At 35.2% G+C, this 18,616-nt stretch overlaps 1 protein-coding gene and 1 pseudogene across 1 annotated transcript in view; both read right to left on the bottom strand.

Annotated features, from left to right (window-relative positions):
• Positions 1-18,616, bottom strand: part of HORMAD2 (HORMA domain containing 2) — an 89,156-nt gene that overhangs the window by 31,357 nt on the left and 39,183 nt on the right. Inside the window, exons 9-10 of the mRNA XM_040619408.1 lie at positions 15,971-16,122; positions 15,551-15,804 (exon numbers count right to left, since the gene is read on the bottom strand). Coding sequence (XP_040475342.1) covers positions 15,551-15,804; positions 15,971-16,122 — 406 coding nt within the window. The remainder of the gene's footprint in view (positions 1-15,550; positions 15,805-15,970; positions 16,123-18,616) is intronic.
• Positions 4,386-5,077, bottom strand: LOC121099953 (annotated as a pseudogene).

Genomic DNA, 18,616 nt, shown 5'->3' with positions numbered 1-18,616 from the left:
GATTTCACTAAAATAAGTCAGCTAGTCACTAAACAAAGAAATAACAATAACAAGAGCCAGGAAGCAAGGGAAGGTCCAGAAACAGAGTTGCTACTTTATCTAAAATGTCAGTTTCAAAAAAAAAATTATGGGACATTCAGAGAAACAGGAAGGTATGACCCATACACTGGGGGGGGGGGGAGGAGNNNACAGATAATGCCTGTGAAAGCAATCAGATATCAAATTCAACAGACAAGGACTTCAAAGTATCCATTATATATATTATCAAAGAATTACAGGAAACCATCATTGAAGAAATAAAGGAAGGTGTGATGATAATGTCACATCCAATAGAGAATATCAATAAAAAGAAATTACAGAAAGTACTGAATGGAAATTCTGGATTCAAAAAGAACTGAAATGGAAAATTTGCTAGAGAGGTTCAACAATAGATCTGGATTGACAGAAGAAAGATTTATCAAACTTGAAGACAGACAGATAAAAATCATGCAATTCAAAAACCAGAGAGAAAAAAGAATAAAGAAAAGTGACAAAAGAGGCTCCTGAGTGGCTCAGTCAGTTAAGCATCTGCTTTCCGCTGAGGTCATGATCTCAGGGTCCTGGGATCCAGCCCCGCGTCTGGCTCTGTGCTCAGTGAGGAGTCTGCTTCCCCTCTCCCTCTCCTTCTTCTGCTCCACCCACTCATGCTTGCTCTCTCTCTCTCTCAAATAAATAAATTAAGTTAAAAAAAACCAGGAAAATCCCCTCTGGGAGTCTTCCCTATAAAAAAATAAGAAAGAAAAATGACAAGAACATCAGAGAAATGTGGGACACCTTTAAGTGCACCAACATACACATAATGAAAGAATTAGAAGGAGAGAAGAGTGAGAAATAAATATTTAAAGAAATAATGACTGAGGGGTGCCTGGGTGGCTCAGTCATTAAGCATCTGCCTTTGGCTTAGGGCGTGATTCCAGAGTCCTGGGATCGAGCTCCATATTGGGCTCCTCCGCTGGGAGCCTGCTTCTTCCTCTCCCACTTCCCCTGCTTGTGTTCCCTCTCTCACAGGCTGTCTCTCTCTCTGTCAAATAAATAAATAAATAAAATCTTAAAAATAAAAAGAAAGAAAGAGTGACTGAAAATTCGTCCAAATTTATTGAAAAACACTAATGCATACATTCAGGAAATTCAATGAACTACAAGTAAGATAAATGCAAAGAACAACAAACAGAAACATCAAAATAAAAATGCAAAAGCCAAAGACAAGGCAAAAATCTTAACAACAACAAAAGAAAACTCATCACTTACAAGGAAACCCCAATAAGGTTAACAGCTGACATCTCAGCAGAAACAATGGAGGCCAGTTGGGCAATAGGATAACATAATCAAAGTGTTCAAAGAAAAGCTGTCAACCAAGAATCCTATCCTATATCAAGCAAAGCCATTTTAAAAACTGAGAAAATTTTTTGCCAGTGGACTCATCTTACAAGAAATACTATAGAAAATGCTTCAGATTGAAAGCAAGTGACTCCAGATGGCAATTTAAATTGCCATGAAAAAACAAAGGACGATGAAATGGTATTGGTAATTATATAATTATAAAAGGCAGTATAAGGGCACCTGGCTGCCTCAGTCAGTGGAGCATCCAGTTCTTGCTCTTGGGGTTGTGGGTTTGAGCCCCATGTTGGGCTGAGAAATTACTTTAAAAAATTACTTTAAAAAATTTAAGAAAAGTAAGAAATTACTTTAAAAAAATAAATAAAAACAAACAGCAGTAAAAAATAATAAATAAAAGCCAGTATAAAGGCATATTTTTCTCCTTTTTTCTCTTAACTGATTTAAAAATAATTGTATAAAATATGTATGTAATGTATTCTTCAACTTATAAAGAAGTGTAACATCTTTGCCAATATCAATACAAAGCAGGTGAGTGGGAGCAAAGCTGCATGGGCTAAGGAAATGACTACGGATGATAAAGTAACAATTATAGCAATGTATTGTTGGGTCTGTAACATTAATAGATGTAATATGTATAATAATAATATCACATTAATGGGAGAGAATAGAGCTATATACAAATAACATTGCTACATCTCTCTGGAATTAAACTAGTATAAATCTGAAACTTATTTTGATGAGTTAAGATGTATATGATAAGCCCCAAAGCAACCACTAAAATATACCAAACATAGTAAAAAAAAAAAAAAAAAAAAAAACTAAAGAAATTTAAATGCCTTGTTAAAAATATTCACTCAATACAAAAGAAAGCAGTAAAGGAGGAATAGAGGGACAAAAGCACTGAAACACATGGAAAGCAAAAAGTAAAATGGCAGTCATAAATCCAACTCTATCAATAACAGCATTAATGTGAATGGATTAAACTTGCTAATAGAGATAATGAGGGACATTTTATAATGATAAAAGGGCCAATCCATCAAGGAGATAAAATAATTATAAACATATACATCTAATAGAACACAAAATTACATGAAGCAAAAACTGATAGAAATAAAGGGAGGAATAGGCAATTCAACAACAACAGTTGGAGACTTCAATATCCCAATTTATATAATGAAGAGGACAATTAGGCAGAAAATTAACAAAGAAATAAAATATCTGAACAATAGTATAAACCAACTAGACCTAATAGATCTATAGAACATTATATCCAAGAACAGCAGAATATACATTCTTTCCAAGTTCACATGGAACATTCTCCAGCACAGACCATAGGTTAAAGCATAAAACAAACTTCAATACATTTAAAAGAATAATAGAAAGTATATTCTCTGATCACAATGGAATAAAATGAGAAATCAAGAACAGAACAGAATTGAGGAAACTCACAAATATGTCAAAATTATATTATTACATATTATATATTATTATAATAACCAATGGGTCATAAAAGAAATCAAAAGAGAAATCAGAAAATACTTCAAGATGGATAAAAATGAAAACACAACATAACAAAACATTACACTGTTAGAGCAGTGCTTAGAGGGAATTTTATAGGTATAAATGTCTATATTAAGAAAGAAGAAAGATCTCAAATAACCTAAATTTCCACCTTAAGACACCAGAAAAAGTATAAACTAAATCTAAAACAGGCAGAAGAAAGGAAATAATAAAGATTATATTGGAAACTTATGAAATGGAGAATACAAAAACAATAGAGAAAATTGATGAAACTATAAACTGGTTCTTTGAAAGATCAACAGATTTGACAAACCATTATCCAGACTGACCAAGAAAACAAAACAGAAGATGCTGAAATAGAGTCTGAAATTACTAGAGTCAGAAATAAAAGAGGAAACATTACTACAGACTTTATCAAAATATAAAAAGTATAAAGGAATACCAGGAACAGTTATATATCAATAAATTAGATAACATAGATTAAATAGAAAATTCCTAGAAATACACAAACTACCAAAACTCAAGAAGAAATAGAAGATCTGAATAAGTCTATAACAAGTGAAGAGATCGAATTAATAGCAAAAAAAAAAAGAAAAAGAAAAGATAAAAGGCAAGAAAGAAAGAAAGAAAGAAAGAAAGAAAGAAAGAAAGAAAGAAAGAAAAAGAAACCTACCCACAAAGAAAAGCCCAGCCCCAGAGAGCCACTTAATTCTACCATACATTTTAAGAAGATTAATACCACCTCTTCACAAACTCCTCCAAAAAGTAGAAAAGGAGTGAACACTTCCAAACTCATTTTATGAGGCCAGTGTTACCCTGATACCAAAACAGAAAAAGACACCACAAAAAAGAAAGTTATAGATTAATATCCCCCATACATATGAACATAAAAGTTCTCAACAAAATATTAGCACACCAAATCCAGGAACATTATATATATATCTCCTGTGATCAAGTGGACCCAAATCCAGGAACATTATATATATATATATATATCTCCTGTGATCAAGTGGACTTTTTCCCAGAAACATAAGCTTAGTTTAATATCTGAAAATCAATTAATACAATACATTGTATCAAAAGATTAAAAATTTATTCATTTGAGAGAGAAAGCATGAGTGGGAGGGACAGAGGGAGAGGGAGAGAGAATCCGAAGCAGACTCTGCACTGAGCAGGGGACACCCAGGCTCAATCTCAACAACCCTGAGATCACAACCTGAGCCAAAACCAAGAGCTGGGCGCTCAACTGACTGCACCACCCAGGTGTCCCTACTTCTAGTTCTTCTTTACCACTGTCTGAAGTACAAGGCTTCTGAAGTCTTAAGATCTCAGTTTTGAGATCCTAATATAAATGCTAAAAGAATTACACTCCCTACAATGCCTGGATTTTTTACAAGCCATAATCTCGCCTGTTTATCAATAGACAACTTAGCCTCAAATAGAAAACTAGAAGCACATATAGCAAGTATTAGAAAAATCAGCCAACTGAATATAAGTCTAGATAGTTAAGTAACATTATCATTATATTTTTTCCAATGTGCAATTGACTAAATCTCAACAAAGTCTTCACTTTCAAAAAATCTTTTTTTTTTTACTTTTATTTGTATTTATTTTATGTAGAATTTACTCCTAGGCCATATGTTTTTGTTTCTTCTGTTTCTTCTGGGTTACCTTATTCTTCCATGCAACCTCCTCTTCTGGTTTAGAAACAATCTGCTCTTTTTCAGTAAGGATCATCTCAATGTGGCAGGGAGAGCTCATGTATGTGTTAATCTGACCATGAGCCCTGTAAATTCTATGCCACATCTTGGGGGCTTTGTTCTCCTGGATGTGCTCAATGACCAGGGAATCTACATCTAAACCTTTTAAGTTCAGTATTACTCTCTGCATTTTTAAGCATGTGCAGCAAAACTTCAGCACTCTTTTTGGGTTACCAACCCTGTGTCCAGCTCCACTGTTTGACCTGGGCACACCTACCAACTCTACCACTGTAGTGAAGGAATGGCACACACTGCTTCTGTAAAGTGACATCTTTCAGATACTTGGTAACTTTTTGGATATGCATACCCTTGATGGCCTGGGAAGTTTCACTTGTGTTCTTAAAGTGAACATAAAGATTTGAGCCTCTTGATTTGCATGATTTTGTAGGGTTTTCTGGGTCAAATGAATAACGAACCATTTTCAGAGATCACCTGAGGCCACTTACGGGAAGAGAAAAAAAATCCTAATTTAAATAGAACCTAATATTAGTTTTAATGGTTTTAGTATAATGATAACGTTGTATTATTTCAGACTATGAGGAGTATCTTCTTTTTAAACAAACAGAACATTCTCAGTCTTACTCCTGGTGTTTTTTTTTAGCATTTCTTTTAATGCTAGGATTTAATAATAGTACATCCAAAATGTTCTTACCTAAGGTTACTCATGTTCAACTTTTCTTCTGCTATAATAAATATCAATATACTTTTTATTTCTTTATATAAGTAAAACATACACAGATCATTAGTGTGCTCTTCCCACTAGAAATAACTCTCTGATATGTTATAGAATGATCCATGTTTTAAAAAATGACTTAAAGGACTGGGAAATTCAACCAACTTTCACTCCTCTTTGCATGGTTAACAGAGGCTAGCAATTACATTCTATAATGCAAAACAAAAATTAAATGAAAAAATTTTCCTACTTGACAAAAAGAAACTTTGTGGAAAGGACTAGCCCCATGATAGAGAATGATGTGTGGTTTTTAAGTCTGAATATTTTCTGTAGATAATGTGCCTTTTCCAACGTTTTCAATAATCAACTCCAATTCCAAGAATCTAAGATATCCTTGCCAACACTACATTGTATCAAACAAAACATATATGCTTCATGAGATGTGATGCTATGAAAATCATCAGACCATACTTCAAAAATGCAAAACTTCAGTTCAGAGTTTAGAGGAGAATATAGGTTCTGAACGAAAAGGCTCTCGTTTCAATCCATTGGCTGGAATAAAAGCAATTCTAAGGAATTCAGAAAATATCTTTCTGGCCCACACTTAAATGGTGCCATTTACTTTGGCACTAAGTACTTTACATTCTAATTTCTCAAAAATAAATCATTTGCACTAATTTTGTGTGTATTAGCACAAAAGGGTGAAAAATAGGCTTCACACAGGAAAAAAAAATGCATCCAAAAATGTTCATTGTACCTAGACAAAATGATAAACTATTGAGTTGGTTTTTAAGAAATACTGATGGCTGGGGCACCTGGGTGGCTTGGTCGGTTAAGCATCTGACTCTTGATTTTAGCTCAGGTCATGGTCTCAGGATCCTGGGATCGAGCCCCAAGTCAGGCTCCACACTCAGCAGTCTGCTTGAGGATTCTCTCCCTCTGCCTCTGCCCCTCCCCCTGCTCACGTGCATGCTCTCTCAAATGAATGAATAAATCTTTAAAAGAAGAAAAAGAAAAACTAATGGTTGTTAAATTAAAAAATTTTTCTGCCTTTAGCTCATCCTCAAAAAATATCATTTGTATGAATTATTTATGCATCAGTTAAATTAATGTGTTGCAGATGAGAAAATACACTATGCTGGATCAAGATTACTAGGTACAAAGGAAGGACTAGAAAAGATGTGTACAGAGTATCTAGCAACTCTTTCTAACATGGAGGTACAGAATCATAAGGAGCTCAGATAATTAGAAAATTATGACATATGAACACCTATCTTAAAAACTGATAAAAATTTGAATTCCAAAACAGCTATAATGGTTTAATAAACTAGGACTATCGGTCTCTAAAGTAGATGTGGGCAATACTAGCCTTCCATTTTTTATAACTGTCTGTATATGTCAGTAATTACTAGTCTTTTAAGGAGCCAGAGTTAATTATCTCTATTAGAAAGAAGTACTTTTCCCTCAGCATTTAAACTTAGCATAAAATTTAAATAAGATTCCACGTCCAATTCCAGAATATGTGTTAGTTAGTTCTTTGAAGAAGCCTATCCAGCGGTCTCTCTCTAGTATGTGTCTATTGCTATCCATCCAATTGACCACAACAGAGAAAACAGGCCCAACTTCCCAGAATATTATGAGGTACCATTGTGTTTGTGTGGCCTTACTAGCTAGATCTGAAGCCCAAACCATCCCTATCAGGAATGAAGACCTGTCCTGAAGGGTTTCCCATAAACTCGGAAGAACCATGCAAAGTTTTGTAGGCTCCTTTGACGGGAACTCAGTTCATTACATCTTTACTCCCAATCCCTGCCACCTTCCCTCCCTCCCTCCATCTTTGTATCCCCTGTCCCAGATGGGACTTGCTCTTCAGGTGTCACAAGGCTGCATGACTCCACTGTGTGGGGAAATTGGCCTCACAGGCTATATATACACACGCATACATTTCCTGATTTCTTCTTAATTAAAAAAAAAAGCAAGGAGACTTAGCTGTTGCAGAGGTAGATAAAACGATAAGGACACATTTAGGATAGGTTTTTCCAGACAGTTCTATGTAACTGTTTTGTGCTAGGATGCCTTGGTCTCCTACTTGGGTTCAGTGTCCCATTTTCCAAGTGGAGTTAGGTTTTAAGAGTTCTTACAAGCTAAGAATCTTTAAATTTCAAATCTGTGTGCTTTATGGTTTCTGAACTTATTGTCAAATTACAACCTCACTTTTACATCATTCCTTGGATCTTAAGGATCATACCAGAAAATGAATAGTACAAATACTGAATAATTTCAACTACGGATGAAAAATTTTTATATTTCTCCTTCTGTGACTGAGATAAGGAATAACCTGAAAAAGAAAATATGATTAAAATCTTTTTTTTTTCAATCTTACAATAGTCTCACAACAATATAATATGTTAAATTGCTTCTTTACTACAGATCACTGGTGAAAAAGCAGTATAAGCTGCTTGGTCAAGATTTTGTGGACTTTCTATTTTAATAGAAAATTTTACGATTCAATATAGTTTTAAGAAATCTTTGAGTTAGAGGTTACAAAATGTAGAGATTGCAGCAAAGCCATAGAATACAGGGAAAAGTATGGAAAGTGCAGTATTGGAATTACAAGTCATAGAGACATAAGTTCTATACTATACTGTACTTTCCAACTTGCTTGGAACATCCTCTGCCTTGATCTCTGCCAATCAAAAACCAATTCACCCATAAAATCACCAATTCAATGAAACCTTCCCACACAGTGACAATTTATCCTTATTTCTGTATTGTAATAACACAGGCTTTGGAGTCCAACCACCTTAATCTGAATCCTGGCCTGCTACTTATTCACTGTGTATGTAGCCTTCAGCTAATTTCTCTAAGTCTGTGCTCCTTATTTATAAAATCAGGATAATAATAGAATCTACTTCATAAAATAGCTGGGAAGATTGAAAGTGATAATACATGTAAAACCCTGAGAACAATGCTCTGCTGTTAGTTGATATTATTTCTATCATTCATACACTCTCCACTATTATTTCTCATTATATTATATAAGTACTGTCTCTTCAGCCAGAGTTCCCAAATGTAGAAACTATATTTTGTATGTCTTTGTTTTCCTCACAGTGCTTAGCAAGGCATTACTCTTGATAGGAATTTAAAAAATATCCCAGAGAATCTTAGCATGGAAGGGATCTCAGAGGTCAAACCAGTTTAACTTTTCCCCTAAATCATTATTTTCTCTTGCAACACCCTGGAGGTGATCATCAATACCCTATCTTGAACACAGCTGGTGACAAGGAGTTCATTTTGCTCAAGACAGCCGGATTTATTTAACAGCTGTCATTGTCAGAAAATCCATCCTGAAGAGGTAGAGAAGCTGGCAAGCTTCTGGAAAATGATTTGGTAATACTCATTCAAGAGCTATATAAATTTTCAGGCTCTGTATATTTCACTCCTGATACTATATCCTTAGAAAACAAGGAAAATTCTGTCATACATACAAAAGTATTTATTATAACACTATCTATAATAGCAAAATCAGGAATTAGCCTAAATGGTTTTTTAAGATTTTATTTATTTATTTATTTATTTATTTATTTATTTATTTCAGAGAGAGAGAGAGAGCATGTAAAATGTTTAAAAGTACAGAAAGGCAGATTAAATACCTAAATGAAACAAAAGGTCACTAAAATTAGAAATGTGAAGGTGAAGGTGGAACATATTTATAAAAGTTAATGTTAAGTATAAAAGCAAAACAAATGGATATATAAACTATGATTAAAAGCATATACAAATATGTATATCTGAGAAAAGACTGGAGGTGATGGAACATACAAAAATGAAAACAGTATCAATAGGATGGTAGGAAAGTTGGAAGGTTTGCATTGCTTTTTAAATTACTTTAATGTCATTATAATATTGCTTTCAAATTTTTTAAGAGAAAGTTCTTCCTTCTATTGAGCCCAAATCAACCTCCTCTCACTCCCTGTGATTTTTATTTCCTGTTTCTCCTTCTGTCCTTTGAAATTACACAAAATAAATGAACTTGAAATATGCAAAAATGATTATCATAGTTTTAGTACGTTTATTCTCTGGCACTCCAGAAGACAGATTAGAGAGGCAATGCTGATATCAGGAAGACTCAGTAAGGAGACTGAATCAGCACAATGGCAGTAGGGCCAAACTCGAGAAATATTTCAAAGGTAAAACAGACGGAGAAGGTAACCAAAGGGATGTGAGAAGTGAGAACATAGAAGTTGAACACATTCCTGGTCAGGCCGTTTGATAAAATCATGGCTACAACACCAACATAATGAACCTGAGAGTTCATTATGAGAAATCATATTTGGTCAGAAGTTGAAATTCTATTTAGAGATGCTGAATTTGAGGTACTTGTAGGATATATATGTCTATATATTGATGGAAAGATCAATTTGAAGTCAGGGAGACAAAACCAAACCAGAGAAATAGAAGGCAAAGATAAAAGCAAAACATGAATGAAATAGAAAACAAACAAAAAGCCATAGAAGTGATCGGGACAGGTGCATCTGGGTGGCTCAGTTAGTTAAGTGTGGCTCAGTTAGGTAAGTGTCTGACTCTTATTTTCAGCTCAGGTCATGATCTTGTGGTCATGAGATCAAGCCCCATGTGGGGCTCTGCATGCAGCACAGAGTCTGCTTCAGGTTCCCTCTTCCCTTGGCTCCTCACCATGTGTGCTTGCGCTTACATGGGTGCTCTCTCTTTCAAATAAAGTAAACGAAATATTAAAAAAAGAAAGAAAGAAAGAAAGAAAGAAAGAAAGAAAGAAAGAAAGAAAGAAGGAAAGAAAGAGATCAGGACAACCAAAAGATGACTTTGAAAGGATAATTTAAAATACTGATTTCTGGGGCGCCTGGGTGGCTCAGTCGTTAAGCGTCTGCCTTCAGCTCAGGGCGTGATCCCAGGGTCCTGGAATTGAGCCCCGCATCAGGCTCCCTGCTCCTCTGGGAGCCTGCTTCTTCCTCTCCCACTCCCCCTGCTTGTGTTCCCTTTCTTGCTGGCTGTCTCTCTCTCTCTCTCTCTGTCAAATAAATAAATAAAGTCTTTTAAAAAATACTGATTTCTGGCAAACATAACCAAGATAAACTAATGGGGCACAAATAAACAGCAACCAGATATGAAAGCAGGGAAATAGCTATAGAAACAAAGAGATTTTTTAAATTATAAGAGATCTTCATGAATAACTTCATACCACAATATACGAATATTTGAATGTGGGGGATGGAAAGGTCAGCTATTTATATTTTTTGGTATAAAGTTATTCATGGAGGTCTTTTATAATTTAAAAAATTTCTTCTGTTTCTGTCATTATTTCCCCCTTTTAGAGAAAAACATACAGCATATCTCTGTAAACTTCAGAATAGACAAAAAAAATTTTTTTGAGAGAGGGAGAGAGAAAGCATGAGTGGGGGTTGGGGGCAGAGGGAGAGGGAGAGAGAGAATCTTAAGCAGACTCCAGGCTCAGTGTAGAGTCCCATGCGTGGCTGGATCTCATGACCCCAAGATCATGACCTGAGCCCAAATCAAGAGTTGGACACTTAACTGACTGAGCCACCCAAGCACCCCTAAAATAGACACCCCAAATTTTTTTTAAAGATTTATTTATTTGAGAGAGAGACAGGAATCAGGGGAGGGGCAAAGGGAGAGAGAAAGAAAGAGAATCTCAAGCAGACTCCCCACCAAGCGTGAAGCCCAAGGTGGGGCTTGATCCCTTGACCTGAGCTGAAACCATGAGTCAGACACTCAACTGACTGAGCCACCCAGGTACTCCAACAGACAAAAATTTTTTTTTTTTAAAGATTTTATTTATTTATTTTGACACAGATAGAGACAGCCAGCGAGAGAGGGAACACAAGCAGGGGGGAGTGGGAGAGGAAGAAGCAGGCTCAAAGCGGAGGAGCCTGATGTGGGGCTCGATCCCATAACGCCGGGATCACGCCCTGAGCCGAAGGCAGCCGCTTAACCGCTGTGCCACCCAGGCGCCCCAAACAGACAAAAATTTTTAAATGAAAACTGCCAAACATAGCTGAGAAGATTGATAAATTAGACTATATCAATATTAACATAATTAGTATTCTGTTCACAAATACTATTAGTGTTCACAAAATACTAGTAAGAGACCAAAAAGGCAACTCATAAAGTCAAAGAGATACTCACAATACATGTATCTGACAAAGGACTTATATATAGAATATATATGCAGAACTCTAACAAATTGGTAAGAATGAAAGACAATCCAATAGAGCCCAATAGAAAAAAATGACAACTTGAAAAGACACTTCACCAAAGAGTATAACCAACACGGCCAAAACACCTATGGAAAGATGTTCATCTTCAGTAGTCATCAGGTAACTGCAAATTAAAACCACAGTGACATAACATTACACACCCACAGGGATGGCTAAAATTTAAAAGATAGAAAATGCCAAGGGTGGTGAGGATGTGGAGCAACCACAACTCTCATACACTGCTGATGGGAGTATAAATTGGCACAACCACTTTGGAAATTGTTTTGTAGTATCTATTAAAACTAAATGTACACATATCCTTGACCCAGCAAATCTACCCCTAGCAGTTCTATTCCCACCAGAAATGTGTACATATTTCACTAAAAAACATGTTCAGAATGTTCAGAGCAGTACTAGTCACAATAGTCAAAACCAGAAAGCTATCCAAATGCCCATCAACACTAGAGGAATGAATAGCGAGAATGGTCTACAACAACATGCAAGAATATGGATAAATCTCACAACATAATGTTGAGTGAACAAATGGCTCATACTCTATGACTCTATATCTATAAAATAAAAAACAAGAGAAACTAATCTATGCTAATAGGAGTCAGGATAGAGATATTCTTGTTGAGTGACCTCAAAATAAGAGTCTTGGATTTCTGAGGAACTGGTAGTATTTTGTTTCTTCATCTGGGTGTTGATTTCACATGTTTATTCAGTAGGCTGGGACAAAGGTGAGATAAACAAGTTACCTAAGAAGCAAAATTTAAGATCCCACTTACCCTCACTTTGCTTGCCTCACCCTCATCCCAGCCCTGATGTTCAGTTGTGAATATTTATTGAGCTGTATCTTTATGATATGTTTTTCTGTATGTAAGTTATACTTGAATTTAAAAATTTTAAAGGGGTCTGGTTTACCTCATACCACAAATAAAAATAAACTTGAAGTGGCATAAAAACCTAAATGTAAAATGAAAAGCCTCAAAATTCTTAGAATAAAATATTGGAGAATTCAGTAGTCCCCTTTATCTGCAGGGAATATATTCCAAGACCTCCAGTGGGTGCACAAACCATAAATAGTCCCGAACCCTATATACACTATGTTTTTCCCTACACACACATGCCTATAATGAAGTTTAATTTATAAGTTAGGCACAGTAAGAGATTAGCAGTAACTATTAATAAAATAGAACAATATAATAATGTAATGTAATAAAAATAATGTGAGTATGGTCTCTCTCCCTTTCAAAATATCTTACCGTATATATTTACTCTTCTTGTGATGATGTGAGATGATAAAATGCCTATGTGGTGAAATAAAGTGAGGTGGGTGACGTAAACATTAGGATGTAGTGTTACGCTACTACTGACCTTCTGACAATATGTCAGAAGGAGGATTATCTACTACCAGACTGTAGCTGACCAAGGATAACTGAACTGCAGAAAGCCAAACCACAGATAAGACAGTACTACTGTATTATAAATGACCTCAGGTAAAGAAAAACTTCTTAAGAATATTCAAAAGCACATGTTAGAGGAAAATATTTGATTACATTAAAACTAAGAACTTCTCTTTACCTGGAAAAAAAAAAAAGAACTTCTCTTTACCAAAGACATCTTTAAAAAAAGTGAAAAGACATGTCACAAACATGGAAAAATTATTAGAACATAAATAAGTGAAGAAGAATTATTAATCAGAACACGTATTTTAAATCAATTAGGAAAAGAAAGATAATCCAATAGAAAAAGAAATGAAAGACTTGAACAGTTCCTTTATATATAAGAAAACCAGAATGGCCAATATACATGAAAAGATCCTCAAACTCACTAATAATCAGGGAAATGCAAATACAAATCATGAAATATTACCATTTCACATCCTGTAGATAGACAGAAAACATAAACTCGAATAACATGAAGTGTTGGCAAGAATGTAGAGCACACTGCTGCAGTGCTGGTGGAGTACAAATTGCTACAGCCACTTTGGAAAACAGTTCGACATTACTAATAAAGTTGACAGTGTGTAAGCCCTAGGATTCTTTGGTATAGGCTCTAGGGATATCTTGCAAATATATACCAGGAGATGTGTACATGAATGCTTACAACAATTAAAAAGAAAGAAAGAATGTCTATCAAGAGTAGAATATTCTACAGCAGTGAAAATGAATGAACAACCACACACAAATGGATTAATCTCATTTTTGATGGTCGAGAAAAAGAAGCAAGTCATGGAAGAATAACTTAAGAGTATGATTACATTTGTATAAAAGTTTTAAACAAGTGGATATACTCATAGTAAATTTTAAAGAAGAGTAATAGAAGGATTTTAAAGAAGTTAGGAGTGTGGCTACATTTGGAGGAGAAGGAAGGGGTGCCACAAGGAAGGGGCATACGGTGGCTTCTAAGGCAGTGACAATGTTCTATTTCTTAACCTGAAGGGAGGCTTCATGGATATTCTCATTATTCTTTAAAATGTACATACTATTTCATACACACTGCTGTATGCGTGATATTTTCAAAATAAAATGATTTTTAAAAGCATAAAATGTTCTACATAAAATGTTCTACAAAATAAAATGTGTATGAATGTGTGTGTTCTATGAAGAAAAACAACAGAATTTTCAGTGACAAACTGTCAGCAAGCTGTTCACTAGACTTACTAAATTCTTTCATATAATTGGCAAACTGAATGAGTTTACCACAAAGTCCTGATTTTTGTATATATAGTTCCTACTAAACATATGCTTGGAAAGTGTTATCACATGTCTTATTTAATCTATCTATTGAGCTATTCCTTCTCAAGTTGTCCACTTTCATTTCCATTGGTAAAAGATAAATTCTTAATTTTAAAAAATAAAAATCCAGCTGAAACATGCCCATTCTTTTCTTAACCTTTATTTTTTTTAAACCAGCCTATGTTAACTGCATCTTCTTGGAACAGAATCAGAAGAAAGTTGCATCAAACTATAAAGCCATTAGCATGTGTGACACTGTGAAAATATCAAAGATGAAAAAAAATCCTGTTTGGTTATATTATTTATATTAATTAAGGACTCTTTTCAATATATTAAATCTAACACAAATTTAAAGAACCAGAAAGAACCTTCGAACGTTATTTACTACGGTCATCTTTTTAAGTAGGACTCAAATCATCTCAAGCAAATAAATTAGCACCCCAATTTGAAAATAGCTCCTGAAAAGATTTTATAGCATCACCTCCCATTAAGCAGTCTGAAAATTTTTTATGTGTAACTCAGAACTTTTTAAAAATAATATTGACATACAGTAAACTTTGTTATCCAGATGACAGGCCAGGACACTGTGGGGCCCTAGCAAGTACTCAACTCCAAGTCTCTACTGGAGGAAGTAGGAAAGTAAAGGGCTCAGAGGCCTATCCGTTTGGCTCCAGTGGCTCCAAATGCCCCAGCCTCCTGGCTTTCCCCAGGGACCTAGCTCCAGAGCTTGTTTCTCTCTACATAACCAATAGTTGACTATCATTTTGTTTTCACTCTGACTTGAGTTTATCCATAACTTTTTTCTCCCCCAACCTGCCCCCACTCAATTATCCCATAATCAAGAACTTATTTATACTTTCAGTGAGTATGAATAAATACCTAGAATATTTTTTAATTCTAAAAATGTTACATATAAATTTAAAAAAGAAAATCCCAAATTTTCTAAATTCATGGATACCTTTTATAAAAGAAGTATACTGGAAAGTCTTTTTTTTTTTCTTACTCCTAGTCATGGACAATTTCAACTAACAAAGTATATCCTCTTCTTGAAGACAGTACTTTTTTTTACAATAAAGACTCCCTGAGGTCAGAGGCTAATTTTGTTTTCGTTTTTATACCTGACAGACTCCATTGGACTGTTACTGTGACATAACCTATGTAGGAATTAAAAATGTTAGCTGTGTTTAGCTGAAGCAATGGAGGCTCGCTAAAGCCTTGCCTTACATGATTGTTGCATTCCTCTTCTTCTTCATCGAAGTCTAGACCCTGATGAGCGATCTCAGTAGTGCCATTCTCCTGAAAGAGATTGTTCTCCAAATCAGACACTCTGGTGGCCTCAGTTGTGACTTTTACTTTCATGCTATGAAAGCCAGTGGAGACCAATCCCACTTGCAGGTTTACAGGCTCCCCCTCGAACAGCAGGAAGTGTGAGTTTACCCCTTCTTTAAAACCAGGGGGTTGGTAATCATGTGGAGTCACTGCAAAATGAAAAGGGCAGAAAACCAAGAAAACTGTGAGTTTCAATAGAAGAAGTCAAATTAATCTTTCGTGTGTAGCAACAGATACCTCTTTCAGATACTCTCTCTCCATATAAAATATTACTTCGATAGTTAAGAAGGAATTTAACTAGAGGTCTCCACCTACCTGCATTATAGTAGTGGAGCTTCATAGTAAGTATAACATCATTAGGAAGGGGTCCAAGGTTCTGCATCAGTATATATAATTTACGGATCAGTAGAACACTGGCTTTCTTAATATCTTCACTGTTTGTCCCACTTTCGAAGCTTGTACTACTGCTATAACCATATGGAAAAACACCATACTTTTCAATCATGTACAATATTGAAAATCTATTTCAAAAAGAACAATACTCTTTACCATATGATCAAATAAATATAAAGTAAACATCAGGACACTTGAGATCATTTTTAGAACGTAAATTAGAGCAGTGATTGTATTTTTTACTGTTATATACAATGGATTTCTTAAGTGGCAAGTTCCCTTAAGGCATTTTAAACATGACCTGATTTTTTTAAAAATTTGAGTTACAAATAACCACGTGCCATAATGGTGAGAATAATGGATTTGGAATTTGGACACCTGACATCTAATATTGGGTCTGCTGCTAACTAACTGAATGCCGTGTGTCAAGTCATTTAGACACCCTAGGTCAGTTAGCTCACTTCTGGGATAAGCTTAGACACATTTCCACACCTCTCCAGATTTTCTATTTGAAAATTGGTCATCAGCTCTGGGCCTTTCTACCATCTGGTTATCTGTCAGAGACATCCCTTCCTCTTACATGGATTGCAACAATGGCTATCTATTCTTCTTGTTTTCTTCTTGTCTGCACTGCAGTAACATTCTCTATGCCACTGCCACAATAATACACCTAATAGGAAAATCTGTTCATGTCACTCTCTTGCTTAAAATTCTATCACACTCATCACCTTTCAATCAAATTCAAGAATGGTATGTGTACGATGCATTTCATGACCAGGGATGCCCTCACCTCCAACTTCATCTGCATTTACTACCCAGTTTCTTCTCATCCACATGCATTTGCATTTGCTGTTCACTTTGCTTGTATTGTGCTTTTCCCACTTCTTTTCCCGACTCTCCTGAATTCATCCTTTAATAGCTAGCTCATGTGTCACCTCTTCGAGGAAGTTTTCCCTGATAATTTCTATACATTACTCTTATTTATAATAGTTTGTATGCCCCCTTCTAGATTATGCATGGCTCTATCTTTCATGTCCACAGTACTGTTTGGTGCCAGCTAGAGTAAATACTCAGTAAACATTCATGGAATTAATGGACGAATGTACAAGTTGAACAAAATTACCTTCTAATTCTAAATATTTCTTTATTTCTCTCCAAAATTTTCTTCCCAAATTGGTCTCATATTTGAGTAGCTTCTAGGAAGGACTATCACTGCAATATATTTGCATAATCCCTTTCACGTAGTAAGCACTCAGTAGTGAATAATACTCCTAAGTAAGTGTGGATTCATAAAACAGACATTAAGTGAATACATTGGCTCCTTTTTTTATTTTGAACAACAAAGTTTTGTCTACTAAGATTTAACCAATTTGAAATAGGTAACCCGAGTGAAGGGCTATAGCATTTAGCTCATGGGATCTTTTAGTATACATCATATTCATAAAATTATAACCATGTAAAATCATACTCAAGACTCCCTCGCACTCTTTAAAAGGGAAATTATCTTTACTATGGAAGAGGTGATAAGATAATTTTGTAGGACTGATCATTTAAATAAATGTCTACCTTTGGTTTCTAGGAAATTAGTAATATGCATTACCTTCTCTCCTCCTTAGTAGCTGAAAGATTAAGCCATTTCTGTTTTACCGCTCAGCACTTGGCATATGTGCCTTCATAACAAAAGAGATTAATCTGATTGTCAGTAGTACTTATATTTAAATTTTGGAAAGTAAAAGGCAACTGTTTAATGTGAAAGAATATGTATGAATAGTGTTGTACAATCTGTACAATGCTATATAAATGCTAGCTTATGATGATTAATATTTTAATCCTCATTACTAAAACTTACTTCCTCTGCACATCCTAGTGCTGTCTGTAAGTTTTACAAATGAGAGGATAATTAAGGAAGTGAATCTCAGAGAGAAATCCTCAAACTTGCAGTAAATGATAAGACAGAGCTAATAGCAGAAAATTGAGAATTAGGCCACGTTTCTCTTCAGACTTGCTCCTTTCATGGGCACTCATTCCCCTGACTTGGAGCCCTCTACCACCCAGGCCTTTTCACCACCATCCACCCCCTCCACTTCTATTCCATCTCATCGGCAAAACTTAGATCTTCCTGAATCCAAAAGCTACTGGGGTGGGAATAAATGTTACTCTTCAATAAAACATCTCCACCTACACCAGGGATCTTTCTAAGCAAATACCCTTGTCTTTGCTCTTTAACCCATTAGTATATCTAAAACTTGGCATTTTAAACTTGATAGGAAAATGTAGTGCTTTCCAGTCTTTTCCATACAGGGACACACATAAAAAATTACATTTGTATGATATCCTAGGAGAAGTAGGTGAGAATGTTTGTATTTATAAGCAATAGTTCAGGAGTTTAATCTACTCCAGATCCGGTCTGGCTACAACAAGGGCAAAAAAGATTAATATCTTAGCATAGCAACTTAAGAAACTTCAGGTTAGTGTCTAAATAAAATCTTATGGAGTTCTTCAGTCAACACCATGTAGACAGCCTCATCAATATAATTGCTACCACTATGCCACCCACCAACCACCATT

Source organism: Ursus maritimus, unplaced genomic scaffold (assembly GCF_017311325.1).
Source record: "Ursus maritimus isolate PB19 unplaced genomic scaffold, ASM1731132v1 scaffold_33, whole genome shotgun sequence".
Lineage (NCBI taxonomy): Eukaryota > Metazoa > Chordata > Mammalia > Carnivora > Ursidae > Ursus > Ursus maritimus.
Note: the sequence above shows the minus strand (reverse complement) of the source record. Positions and strands in the feature narration are given on the sequence as shown.